Source organism: Urocitellus parryii, chromosome 3 (assembly GCF_045843805.1).
Source record: "Urocitellus parryii isolate mUroPar1 chromosome 3, mUroPar1.hap1, whole genome shotgun sequence".
NCBI classification, from domain to species: domain Eukaryota; kingdom Metazoa; phylum Chordata; class Mammalia; order Rodentia; family Sciuridae; genus Urocitellus; species Urocitellus parryii.
This window is the reverse complement of record NC_135533.1, coordinates 163,593,428-163,607,490: the sequence shown is the minus strand read 5'-3', so window position 1 is coordinate 163,607,490 and position 14,063 is coordinate 163,593,428. Positions and strand designations below refer to the sequence as shown.

The following is a 14,063-nucleotide window of genomic DNA, read 5'->3' as shown; positions in this document are numbered from 1 at the left end:
TTGGGCTAAAATCTAGAGCTTTTAGAGTTCTGAACTGATCTAGTGCCAACCATATCCCTTTGGGAATTTCCCTGGCCACACTCAGTAAAGTGAGCCATAACCCGGACATTGTAGCGACCTCATTGTTGCAGGGATGGGGGGTGTGGATCCTGGAAATTGAACCCTGGGTCTGCACCACTGAGTTACATCCCCAGACCTTTTTCTTTCTTTCTTTCTTTCTTTCTTAAGTTTTGAGACAGGGTGTCGCCAAGCTGCCAAGCTGGCCTGGAACTTGCCACCCTCCTGCCTCTACTTCCTGAATCACTGGGATTACAGTGGGCTGTCACCACACCCAGCCAAGGTTCTTGGAAGGGTTAAGGTTTGCCTGTAGTTCTCTGCTGTACAGGAAGCTACAGAAGGAGGAGGCTGTGGCTGTGAAGCAGCCCAGGGGGTGACAGGGGACAGGCTCTGACCTCATCGCAGGCGGCGCAGCGGGGCTTCAGGCACTCGGCGTGGTGCCGGCCGCAGTAGATCTTCCCGTCTTGGTAGAAGTAGATCAGATCCACCAGCAGCTCGTTGCAGACGGTGCAGATGAAGCACGGCGGGTGCCAGCAAACCCCGTGGCCGGCACGCGAGGCGAAAACGGCGATGTCCCCGCCATTAATCTGGCCTCCGCACTGTGAGCCAAAGAGACACATCAGCACCCAGACACCAGCCCCATCTCCTAGTGCTGTGCACAGATGACAAAAGGCCACCACCACCAGCTGGTGACCAGCCCCACTGTGTTCCTTCCTTTACGCTCCTGGCGGGGCAGGTCTTGCGGGTCCTTCCCCTGCCCTTGCCTAGGGCCTCCATGAGATGACAATAAAGAGACTGGAGAAGGAGGTCTCTTTATTGTCATTAGGAAGGGGGGACAGGAAGAAAAAAAACCTCAGCATAACACCAGGCAGGGGGCCCACATGCACAGAGGGAAGGTCTCAAATCTTCTAGAAATTCCAAGCTGCACGCAGAGGGTCACCTGCTCAACACCAGCAGGAGCAGGCTGGGGAGGAAGGAGGGCAGACGAGGGGCGTGGCCGAGGGGCATGTCTGGGGCGTGGCCGAGGGCTGGGGCCTGCACCATTGGATGGAACAGGGAATGGGCGGGCCTACCAGAGCCTACCGCTTGAACTACCTTTTCCAGGTATCATTCAAGTTCGCTTCTACTCTCTTCTTCTGACATCCTTTTACATAGTCTTGATCGAAATGTACCACTTCCCCCCCTCCCAGTACTGGGGTGCTCTACCACTGAGCTACCTCCCCAGCCCTTTTAATTTCGAGATAAAGTCTCCCTAAGTCACTGAGGCTGGCCTCAAACTGTGATCCTCCTGCCTCAGCCTCTGCAGTCCCTGGGATTACAGGTGTGCATCACCAGACTCAGTGGCCAAGTCCTACCCTTTTTTTTAAAAAAAAAAAAAAAAATTCAGATCTCACCCTTTAAAGGGCACTGGTCCTGGGAAGATCCTGGGAGAGGGGCTGGTTCATGGTCCAGGCGTCTCCATTAGTAAATGTACAATTTCAAATATGAATCCCTCATGTCAGTCCTCTGCCAGGTCCTTCCAGGGGCTCACATGACCCTCCACAAACTCTCACTTCATTTGCTAACCGTCTTCCTTCACCCCCTCTGCTCCAGCCACAAGGGGCTCTGAGATGGCTGTACTTGGTGCCCCAACCCCTGCATGACTCCCTCCCTCTTGCAAGTCTTTGCTGAGATGCCCCCTTCTAAGCCTACAGCTTCTCTAGCCTCCCACTCCTTGCAAGCCCCCTTCTCTGACATATTTTTTTGTTGTTCTTGGTTGAATGTATTACCTTCTTTCTCCAGAGAGCGCTTCCTTACAAAGGCAACATTACGTTTTCATGTCTTATACACTACTGCATTCTCAAGTTTAGAAAAGTGGCAGGCGCACAGTAGGTACTCAATAAAACAACTGTCAAATGAATGAATGGGCAGATGAAAAAATGAATGAATGAGTGGTGAATGGATGGATGAATGAATAAACCGAAGAATGAATAAATGAATAAACAGATGAATGAATGAATGAACAGATGAATGAATGAATGAATAAACAAATGAATGAATGGACAAATGCATGAAGGAGGGACAAATGAATGAATGAACAGTTGAATGAATGAATGAACAATTCCTCTTCCAACCCAGAGTCCTCACTTACCTGCTCACAAATGGCTCCTGTCATGGTGACAGGGAAGGGCCTGACATTCCCTCTGCCCAGGTTTTCACGTTTCCTCTGGTTGCTGAACAACTTAAGCTCCCTCTTCTCTTCCTCATCCAGGGAGTTGCAGTATCGAACCTGAGCACACACACAGAAGGCAGACGCCCCGTGAGAGTCCTGAAGCCCAGGCCCCAGAGTTTCCTGCTGCTGCTTGGTTTTCCAGTCCCTGCCTCATCGTCAGCAGTCTCAGGCTTGGAGCGGTTTAAGATGAGCTGCTCCTAAGATCCCCGACAACCCGAGGGGCTAACGGAGGGCTCTGAACTCCGGAGTCCAGGTCCCAGGCAGCCCATGGACTCTGAAAGTGTTTCTCCCTATCTTCCCTCACTCTGCGGACCACCCTCAGACCCAAGTCACATGGACAGGCAGAGCTGGCAAAGCTCTGGGATGTGTCTTTCCTCCCAACTGTAAGGACCTGATACTTTCACCTGCAGCTACCTAGGTAAATGGTCCTTGGCACCAAGAATGGTCTCAGGCCACTGAGCCAGGGCCACTGTCAATGTGCGCATGGCTTCTGTCCCCATCTCACTTGGGAGAGTGGGAACATGGAGGCTCGAGCCTGTGAAACTGCAGCTCAGGGTTGCAGGGTGGGAAGGCTGGTTTGTCTGGGAGCAGGAGGAAAAGGGCCGCCTGCTGGGCTTTGGCTAAGTGTGACAATGTGCAACAGAGGTTGTTCTTCTTGTTGAACATAGAATTAAGGGAGGGACACTCAAATTCAGCATTTGCCATTTTCTCCCTTATTTCTGCAGATCTGGTCATTGCAACATATTTCTGAACTATTATCTATTAATGCTGGTTTTAAAAGTGAGTCATTTAGCTGGGTGCGGTGGCACACGCCTGTCATCCCAGCAGCTCTGGAGGCTGAGGCAGGAGGATCATGAGTTGGGGGCCAGTCCCAGCAATTTAGTGAGGTGCTAAGCAACTCAGTGAGACCCTGTCTCTAAGTAAAATACAAAATAGGGCTGGGGATGGGGCTCAGGGGTCCAGTGCCTGCCTTGCACATGTGAAGCACTGACTGGGTTCAATCCTCAGCACCCAACATAAAAACAAATAGATAAAGATATTGTGTCTATCTACAACTAGAAAAAAATATTAAAATGAAATATAAAAAAGGGTTGGGGATGTGGCTCAGTGGTTAAGTGCCCCTGGGTTCAATCCCTGGTACCAAAAAAGGAAAAGGAAAAAAAAAATCCCCCAAACAAAAAAACGTTCTCATAGAATGTTTCAGAAAGAGAACTGCAGTGACCTGAGCTGCCCGAACAGACGGTTCCACTACTGACATTTTATGAGCACATTTTAGAGGCAGGCACGCCCCTCCTGCTTGTGAAAACCCGCATTTTCACTTCAAAATTAGTTAATTGGACAACAGGTTACAACATTCGCTCTCAGATTTAAAGGAGAAAGCATGATTTGTGTTTGTTTCATGAAGTGTGAAGGAAGCAGGCAGAAAGAGAACTGCAGCTCTCTTTCTAGAAAGGTTACGTCAGGTTTTAAGCTTTGGTTCTGCTGACTCAAATTCATTTATTTATTTTTTTGTGGTCCTGGGGATTGGAACCCAGGGTCTTGAGCAGCCAGTCAGGCTCTACCACAGAGATACACCCCGGCCTAGGACCTGACATTTGTTTTTAACTTTTTTTGGGGGGGGAGGGAGGTAACTGGGGTTGAACCCAGGGGCACTCGAGTACTAAGCTCCATCCCCAGCCCTATTTTGTATTTTATTTAGAGACAGGGTCTCACTGAGTTGCTTAGGGCCTTGCTTTTGCTGAGGCTGGCTTTGAACTCACGATCCTTCTGCCTCAGCCTCCCTAGCCACTGAGATTCCAGATGTGCGCCTCTGCACCAGGTTTTACATTTGTTCTGAGGTTCTCAAATGGTCCCCTTTTATTCCAATGTGGGAAGACAAAACTAAAAAGCACTCATTCACTTCCTGTTGGGGTGGGGGGAGTCGGAAGACATCGGCTGTCCAGTTTTGTAAAGGGGTTGTTTTTTTTTTCCTTTCTATCTAAAACCATGCTTTGTTTAAATGCCAAGTTAAATCATAGGATCTCACAGGAGTCCTATTTTTCAAAAGCAGATACCTAAAAATTAATTTCTAGCTGGCAAACCTAATCCCTTCCAGCAAGATTTTTTTTTGCCACAAAACCACAAAGTCCCTCTATGATCCATGTGATCTCAAGGAGGAGGAGGATGCTGGCTTAGCGCATGGCGTTCCTGCATTCGGGGAAAAAAAGTGCAGTCGGTGAGCCCCACTTTCAAAAGGACAGAGGACGACCCTAGGAAGCCGGACTTCATTGTGACAAAAGCCCCTGAGGTTGAGACCGGTGGAACTTGGAGGACGTGCTCACCCATTCAACAGGAAATGGGGCAGGACAAGTCCCAGAGACTGGACAAGTCCCAGAGACTCGCCAAGTCTCAGGGACTCAGTCATCTCTGCAACCCACGCAGGCACTCAGCGGGACACATTCAGACCTGAGCTTCCCCACTTTAGTGCTCCCTGGTTCCTTCCCCCAGTGAGCAGTGCCTGTCACAGAGGCTAACCCAGCCCATGATGACTCTCTGTTTTTCTTTTTTTGGGGGGTGACACTTTCTGGAAAGTACTGGTCACTGTCCTTTGCCCCTCATTAAAGAAGCGAAAACCTCAAGCAAATTGCCAGCTGATCACAGGCTGGTGATGGTAAGAAAGGGGACAATGCACAGAAGGTCCTCCCGAGCCTGGACCCTCTTACCTCATTGTCATGTGGCGGGAGCTGGTGCAGCAGCTGCTTGATTCGCAGTTTCTCTCCGGGGCTGTTGACATAAGGGACTTTCTCTTCTGGCAGGCAGCTGTAATACTGGTGCACCTGAAGGAGAAAAAAGAACACGTGTCCTCACTCACGTCCACTGTCCACTGCCCCATAAGGGGACCAGGATTCCCCGCCCCCACGTAGGGTGCAACCCAACTGGACAGCCCCCACCCAGTGGGACACAGCCCACAGCCTGCGCTTCTTACTGCAAGCAGAAAAACACATCCTTAAAGAGAGAGCCAAGCCAGTCGCCCCTCACTTGGGGCTTCCCCTCTCTGCAAGGGAAAAATAAAGCCAAGGAGCTTGGATAGCAAAGGAGAGATCAGCGATCACACTGGGGAGGCCGCAGGGTAGGGCTTTCTCGCTGGAGTCCCCCCTGTGTCCCACTGGCTTTACCATTTTCTGAGCGTCTCTGGCGTGTGGGGTGCCTCCCTAGCCAAGGGATATGTCTGCGCCTGCCTGGGTGCTGCAGTCCAAGCCTGTCTCTGGCACAGGGTGAACTCCCGGGTACCTCAGCCTCCACCTATGTGAAAAGCCTTCCAGGTCTGGAGCCACTTGTGAGGCGGGCTGTAGCTGCCAGCCATCAGAAAGAGGCTCTCCAAACTTGGGGCGCACAGCGTGTAACTTTGCATCGCCAGGAGTGTGAAGATTTTTTGCATCTCTTACAACGATCCTGTTTATCACCTGTAGGGTCTATTCCTGCCCTTTCTGAAGCTCCTTCAATCTGATGTATGGGGAAAGCACCAAGGACCTCATTTTGCCAAGAAAAGAAAACAGAAGTTGGGAATCAGGCCTGGTGGCGCATGCCTATCATCCCAGCAGCTTGAGAGGCTGAGGCAGGAGGACTGGGAGTTCAAAGCCAGCCCCAGCAAAAGCAAGGCCCTAAGCCACTCATGATACCCTGTCTCTAAATAAAATATATAAATGGGTTGGGGATGGGGCTCAGTGGTCAAATGCTCCTGAATCCAATCCCCAGAACAACAACAACAAAAAAATGTTGGAATGTTGGTAAAATCTGTAATTCCAGTGACTCAGGAGGCTGAGGCAGGAGGATGGCCAGTTCAAAGCCAGCCTCAGCACCTTAGTGATATTCTAAGCAACTTACAAAACCCTGTCTTTAAATAAAATATAAAAAGGGCTGGTGTATGGCTTGGTGGTTAAGCGCCCTGGTTCAATCCTTGGTACGGGGCGGGGGTGGGAAGACATTCTACCATCCAGCCATGTGTATAACAAGGGAGAGAAAAAACTGACCAAAGACAAGATATGCTGTCATAGAGGAGGAGCAGAAAAAAAATCCTACAGGTTCACATCACATCATGGGAAATGCTTCCCAGGGTCTCTGAGCATCCTGAGCAGCCCTCACTGAACAAGCTCATTCAAGAAAACGAGAGGACAGAGCCCCAGGCTCCAACTCCCTCCTCGGTCCCCTCCACACACTGGTCTAAGCCCTTGTGTCTGGGGAGCCTTGGATCTGAACACATGGGTTGGGCTTGCTGGAGTGAAGAGCAGCAAAGTCTCCTCCACTTTGATCTCTAGAAGCCAAGCCATGAGCGTTAGCAGGGGAGAGGCTTGCGCTGGTGAATTCAGAAACTCGTGGAAAGCCGTCGTTAGTTCCTTAACCAGTGATCAGAACCATCTTCCATCAGGTGCCCATCCGTGTCCAAATCCAATCCCCAAAGCAACCACTGGCAGAGCTCTGACCCAGCCCAGCCCGCTTCTGGAAGGCAGCGGACCTCTGCAGGATGATTCCCGCCTGCGTCAGCCTCGGGCAGCAGCCCCCTGGGCTCCTTCAAGGTGCAGATCCAGAAGGACTCCCCTGGATGGCAGTGCCGTGCGGGAACTGGGGGCCGTGCAGAGGAGGGTTGGGCAGCTCCCGTGGTCATGCACCCGGCAATAGAGAGGCACCTGGCAGGGAGACTGGCAGGTTCTGGGTTTTGAAGGAGCCAGCAGCCCTGAGAAGGAACAGCCCCATCCTAAATGAGTGTGGTGGCAGTGGCTGGCTACTTGCTCATGGGAGACTGGCACACAATTAGGGACTTCTTCAGGAGAGTCCTGTAGCACTTGGCTCACGGACAAGGGCCAAGTTTAAGGAGACACGCCCAGGTGTGTGTCTTGCAGGTAATGTATTGCCAGGTGCATGGCCACCGGAGCCTGCCCAACCTCCTCTCCAGGGACCCCAGGTACTGCACAGCATCGCCATCCCGGGGAGACCCTCCCGATCGGCTCCTGGAAGGAGCCAACTGGTGTACTGTGTGAGGCTGATGCATGCTGGACTCTTCTCCGCATCTTGTACCACAAGGCAATAGACCTGAACCTCCAGCCACTGACTATCATTTCTCATCTCTAGGTTCCCAAGGAAGTCACATAACTGCTCACAACAGGCACCCAAAGATCATGACGGTTAAATAAGAGTGGAGGTGAAGCACGTGGCCCTCAAGTTCAACAGACAGCACGAACACAAAACCAACTTTAGAGTTTGGCCTTGCTGGGGGACTGCAAATTGATGCAACCACTCTGGAAAGCAGTCTGGAGATTCCTCAAAAAACATGGAATGGAACCACCACTTGAACCAGACATCCCACTCCTTGTCATATATCTAAATGACTTAAAATCAGCATACTATAATGACACAGCCACATCAACGTTTATATAGCAGCTCAATTCACAATAGCTCAGCTATGGGACCAACCTAGGTGCCCTTCAACAGATGAATGGATAAAGAAAATGTGGTACATCTACACAATGGAATATTCCTCAGCCTTAAAGAAGATTGAAATGATGGCATTTGCTGGTAAATGGATGGAACTGGAGACTATCATGCTAAGTGAAATAAGCCAGTCCCCAAAAACCAGAGGCCGAATGTTCTTTCTGATATGCAGATCCTAAGACACAATCTGGGTAGGGGAGGTAATAAGAGAAGTCCACTGGGTGAGACAAAGGGGAAGGAAGAGAAGGGAGGGGGATGGGAACGGGAAAGACAGTGGAGTGAATGGGACAGAACTTTCCCGTGTTCCTATATGAACACACGACCAGGGAAACTCCACATCATGTCCAACCACAAGAATGGCAAGTTCTATTCCATGCATGCATCATACATGTCAAAATACATTCTACTGCCCTGTATAACTAAAAAGAACAAATAAAAATTCTTTGAAAAATTAGAATATGGAGTGGAACAATCTAGATATTTCCTGGCTTTTCTTCCATATTCAGATACGAAGCCACACTGGTGGCGCAGAGGGTGAGACCAAGCCCTGGAGCCACCTACCTTAGCCTAAGCAAGAAACACAGGTTGCGAGGAATGTCATGACAGAGAACTAGCCTGATGTCCCAGGGGGAATGTCACATGGTGATAAAGGCGTGGTGCTCTCCCAAGAGACCCGGCAGCCAGTAGGGCGACAGGAGGAATCAGAAGCTGCGGCTGGAGGGTGCCTGGGGCTGGATTTTCCGCTCTCTGGGATCCCAGCGTCCTCTCCTCCTCACTGCACAGATCTGCGGTGGCTTTCCCAAAGCGTCACCTGGCCCTCAGCAGCTCAGGAATCCACCCCAGACTCGGGAGCTTCTCTCAGTTCCCCAGGGACGGCCCTGATGACCTCGTCTTGCTCTGGGTTGACGTCGGGAGGTGGGATCAGAGAAGTTCCAGGTGGGGAAGACGGAGGTGGGACCCCAACTTGGTGTGACCAGCTTCGGTGGAGCCGTGGGGTGCAGATCTCTGGGGACACTGAGGACTCAGTATATGCTTTGGTGTTGCCAAGGTCCCTCCTGAGGACTGAGTTCTGAAGTCACCAAAGGCTTGATGTGACTCTGTAGAGCCTAGACGCGTCCTTTATAACTCCAGCCTACAGTCCACCGATGACATTTCTTCTTTCTACCAGGATTCCAGCAATTCCTCGAGTGTGGAGTGCGTAAAAATATGTTTTCCCAAGACAATCAACAATTCGATGGAGGCCTTGAAGGCCCATTACTGATCAGGGTGCACCATTATGGAAACATTTATAAGTCTATGTTAAATAGCAGCCTCCCAAAGTGTCCCCTACCACAGGGCAGGAGATCCGGCAGGCTCTGTAGAAAAGGAGTGAGTCCCCTGTGACCTTCAATCCTCTTCAAAGCCTGTTCAGGTTCACAGGGATCCTGCTCATGTTGACTCCTATCTCCTCCTTTTTTTGGTGCCAGGAATTGAACCCAGGGGTGCTTCACCGCTGAGCCCCATCCCCAGCCCTATTTTGTATTTTATTTAGAGACAGGGTCTCCCTGAGTTGCTCAGGGCCTCACTAAGTGGCTGAGGCTGGCTTTGAACTCGAGATCCTCCTGCCTCAGCCTCCCGAATCGCTGGGATCACAGGTGTGCCCCACCCCGCCTGGCTTCTTGCAGTGTTTTGACCCTGGACTCTCCCAGTTTTTCATCCAGCCAAGGGGACTCGCGGGTGGAGGGCAGGGAGAGAGAAACAGCTCCCCTGAATTCCCAGCCTAGCTACGGGGATGCTGCCCGCGCTCTCCTCCGCCACCGGCTCAAAAACGAACACCAACTAAACCAGTGCAGGGAGAAAACACTGACTCCACTTTTTGGCACCACAAAGATTGAATTTGGCACTGCCCCTGAGACACCAGCACATAGCTGGTGTTGGGCCCAAACACGCCGCATTCCTAGGAGTAAATAAGCAATCCCACAGAGCTCACTCAAGGAGGATCATTCCCAAGACAGGACCTGGAACGCTGAGAACTTGGGTGTCTTCAAACACAGGCCTCTGGAATGTGCCAGAAGCTTTGCTCCCCGTCGACATTCTTGGGTAAAGGTGTCCTGGGATTCTGCCTTGGGTGAAGTCATAGGAAGCTCATTTTCTCCCCCAACAAAAGCATTTTGGACACAGTACACCATCTTATGAAAACAAAATAGCTGAAGGCCTTTATTTAAGGTGTTGCTCCCCAACAGGAGGCTTGGCAGCAACTCCAGTCTGTCAGACGGGTTCTAAGAACTTTAGTCAGCATGCAGATAACTCCACAAAGGGAGGCCTCGCCCAGGGGGGAAGACTGGGCTTGTCAGAAGGAACTGCACATTTGACAGCATCTCTGTCTGAGCGAAGAGGTGGAAGGAAGCGAGAGAGTTGAAACCTCTGTATTTGGGAGAAAAGCATTTTTCTTTTTTCTAAAGAAGTTTGTTAATCAAAAATAAAGTGTGCAAAGCACTTTGTTTTTTTGGTACTAAGGGTGGAACCCAGGGATGTTTAACCACCGAGCCACATCTCCAGCCCTTTTTATTGTTTTATTTTGAGACAGGGTCTTGCTGAGTTGCTTAGGGCCTTGTTAAGTTGCTGAGGCTGGCCTCGAACTCTCGATCCTCCTGCCTCAGCCTCCCGAGCGGCTGGGATTCCAGGCATGCGTCACGGTACTCAGCACAAAGCACTTAGTTGCCTGCCGTGGTTCTCCAACTTGAGCTGGCATCAGAATCACCTGCAAGGTTTGTTCAAACCCAGATTTCCAATTCAGCCCAGGGTGGGGTGATCTGCATTTCTAACCACTTCTCAGGGTCTGTCAGGGGTGTGGGGACCACACTTGGAGAGTTTTGGAGTTATCCAACTGTTTTCCCTCAACAACCCACTCCACGTGGCTCCAGGCAGGCTCATTTACTCTCAAGCCTTCGAAAAATCCAGGGACTTCCAAAGAGGGGAAGAATCTATTGGTCCTCGTCCAAGTTGTCAGGGGCCTCATTCCACACCTGGATGTATGATTAAGCAGGAAGATTCTAGAAGCTCTGACAAGGAGAAGCGATCCTAAGGCAAAGGTTTGCATTATGAGGTGGGATCCCAGCACTGGGTTCAATCCCCAGGACCCCCCAAAAAGTATCCTTATTTTGTAATAGTAGGAGTCCAACAAGAGCCTCTTCAGATTTGGCTAGGTTGACTGATTTTTTTTTTGGGGGGGGGGCGGGGGCGGTACCAGGGATTGAACCCAGGGGCACTCGACCACTGAGCTCCATCCCCAGCCCTATTTTGTATTTTATTTAGAGACAGGGCCTCCCTGAGTTGCTTAGCGTCTCACTCTTGCTGAGGCTGGCTTTGAACTCACGATCCTCCTGCCTCAGCCTCCAGAGCCGCTGGGATTACAGTCATGGGCCACTGTGCCTGGTGCGTTGATTGATCAACTGTTTTTCACTATCAATGAATGATCTATTTACTGAGTGGCTCTCAGGCTTCAAGTGTCTTATATATGATATTTTGTGAGCTCTTCTAGGACCAGGGATGATTTTTTTTTTTTTAAGGTGCTGGGGATTGAACCAGGGGCCTTGTGCATGGAAGGTGGGCACTCTACCAACTGAGCTATGTCCCCAGCCCAGGGCCAGAGATCTTATGTGCATCCAAGCACAAAACGGTAGAGGCACCTTGAACTTGGCGTTCTTTTCCTCTGCTCCTGCTCTTTGTGGATTCTTGGTGTTTATTAAAAGAAGAGAGAGAGAGAGAGAGAGAGAGAGAGAGAGAGAGAGAGAGAGAGAGAGAGAGAGAGAGACTGGCAGATGGAATAACAGAGGGAAAGGAAAACCAGGCCTAGGTTCTGTAGACCCTTGATCTATCCGAATGGCTAGGGCAGCAGTGATGAGCACGTGCTCCTTTGTTCTCTAAGACAATGTATGGCCCCAGATCCAAGAGGAGCTGAGAGTAGGTGAAAAGGGTCTCTCTCTTACTCATGCTTTTACTACACTGTGCGGTGAAGGTGCAGGAGCTGTGCCATCATCTTGTACCATGATGTAACCTCCAGAATGGAAGCTGTGGCAGACCTGGTGGTGCACGCCTATCATCCCAGCGGCTTGGGAGGCTGAAGCAGGAGGATTGCAAGTTCAAAGCCAGCCTCAGCCACTTAGTGAGGCCCTAAACCACTTGGCGAGACCCTGTCTCTAAATAAAAAAATAAAAAGGGCTGGGGATGGGGCTCAGTGGATTAAGGGCCCCTGGGTTCAATTTCAATATTTAAAAAAAAAAAAGAATACAGAGTCTCAGGCTCCTTCTCAGACCCTGTGGAAATGACAACAGTGTTCTTTGGTTTTTGGAGGATGGGATCAGGGGCTTTGCACATGCTAGGCAAATGCTCCAGCCCTGAAGTACATCTCCACTCCAACAGCAGTGTTCAGTAAGGGCCTCAGATGGCTCAGGAGCACGCCAGCATTTGAAGTCTAGCACCACATCACTTAGAAATGGCATCGGCTTCCTATAAATAAAGACTGTAAAAAAAGAAAAAAAAAAAGAACTTGTGTCTTTTTTTAACTGGTAACAGAAGTTCAGAAATAGGCGACCTAGAGGATGGGGGCTCCGTGGTGTGATCAAGCCCAGGCTCCCTTCTGCCTTGGCCTTCCTTTCTTCTCTCTCTCTCTCTCTCTCTCTCTCTCTCTCTCTCTCTTTCTTTCTGTTTTTTTTTTTTTGGTGGGGGGGGGCACTGGGAATTGCAGCCAGGGGAGCTTTACCTTTATCTGAGCTACACCCCCAGCTCTTGTTATATTTTATTTAGAGACAGGGTTTTGCTAAGTTGCTGAGGCCTCTCTAAATAGCTGAGGCTGGCCTCAAACTTTTAATCCTCCTGCCTCAGCCTCCCGAGCCACTGGGATTACAGGCATGCGCCACTGCTCCCAGCCTGGAACTCTGTGTTCTTAATAAACGCCTCAGCGCACACCAGGACTAGCACAGGTTTAAAGGGAAGGCCAACCTGACTGTACAAGGCAAAGAGTCCTTCAGCGTGAACCTCAAAGTGAGCCGTGCTTCTGGAAGGTTCTATAAAAGCCACCTAAACTCAGGAATTAGTTAGAAGACAGGGCCTTCATTTCCTGTTCCCCGTCACCTGCAGGATGCTGGCTACATCACTGAGATTCTGCACCCTGATCCGCAGGCCATGCAGAGGTTGGAGAGGGTTGGCCTGAACGGGTGGCCCCTGGTGGATTTAAGGAAAGTGCACACTGGTTCCCAAACGGGGACCTGGAGGACAACCAGTGGTGTCACAGGTAAGAGCAAGGGGCTGTGCTGTCTGGGGACCCACCGGCTGGCTGAATGTCACCTGTCGGAAAGTCATTAACCCAGCAGCCTGCAGGAGCGGGTGGTTCCATGTTGGCTCCTTGGCTTTTCCTCCCAGGGACCCACATTATTATTCTAACTGGCCTCCTCAGGAAGTCATCAGGAAACAACAGTCTAATGCTGCCCGCGGGACCATGTCCCCATCATGCTTGGACTCCCACAGGACGGGGATCAAAATCAGAAGTAAAAACCCACTGGAGGTATTCATTCTCAAATAGCTCGCAGACTGTTTTGTTTTGCTGGCACCGATGCTTAATTCAACAGCCAGTCTCTGTTGTTCTGTTTGTTTGGATTGAACCCAGGGGCACTCAACCGCTGAGCCACACCCCCAGCCCTTTTTTATTTTTTATTTTTTAAGAGACAGGCGCCTGCTAAGTTGCTGAGGCTGGCCTTGAACTTAATCCCTACTGCTGCTCAGGATAAAATCAGGACCTGTCTCCAAGAGAGGAGGTGACCTCTCTGAATGTCCTCTCTGGGTCCTCTCTGAATGTCTCAGTTTGGGGCTACCTCTTTTCTCGGTGGCCTCCTTAGGAGTACCCCACAGGGCTTTTGCGTGTTGTATATGGCTTCACATATACCGTAACTAGCTCGTCTGTCCCCGGTGTTATCACTAAGTGCCGTGTCACAACGTCATGCCAACCTGCTTGAGTACGAAAGCAACAGCGGACGTCCTGGGACTCATCCAGAGTTTCACTGCCCAACAGGATTCACAATGACACACGCTACGATCCAAGGAGGGAATTCTTTCTCCAAGGGACGATGAACTATTGCTGATCCCAGGACATTCATGGAAACTCTTTTTAAATGACACCCGCAGTTACAGTGACCTTTGTTTGCAAGGAGCTCAATGAAGGAGGCTTCGTGTCTACCCATTAAAGGAAAGGAAGGCTGTGAGCCCACAAGAAAGTGGGCCACTTATACATGAGGAACTAGGGATTCCTGACTATGGTGGTACCTTTGGCCCCAGTAACTGGCCCTGCCTCACT

At 50.6% G+C, this 14,063-nt stretch overlaps 1 protein-coding gene across 1 annotated transcript in view; it reads right to left on the bottom strand.

Moving 5' to 3' along the window:
* Prickle2 (prickle planar cell polarity protein 2) overlaps nucleotides 1–14,063 on the bottom strand; it is a 109,002-nt gene that overhangs the window by 46,603 nt on the left and 48,336 nt on the right. The window contains 3 exon segments of the mRNA XM_077795609.1: nucleotides 453–656; nucleotides 2,189–2,326; nucleotides 4,972–5,085. Of these exon segments, the coding sequence (XP_077651735.1) occupies nucleotides 453–656; nucleotides 2,189–2,326; nucleotides 4,972–5,085 (456 nt within the window).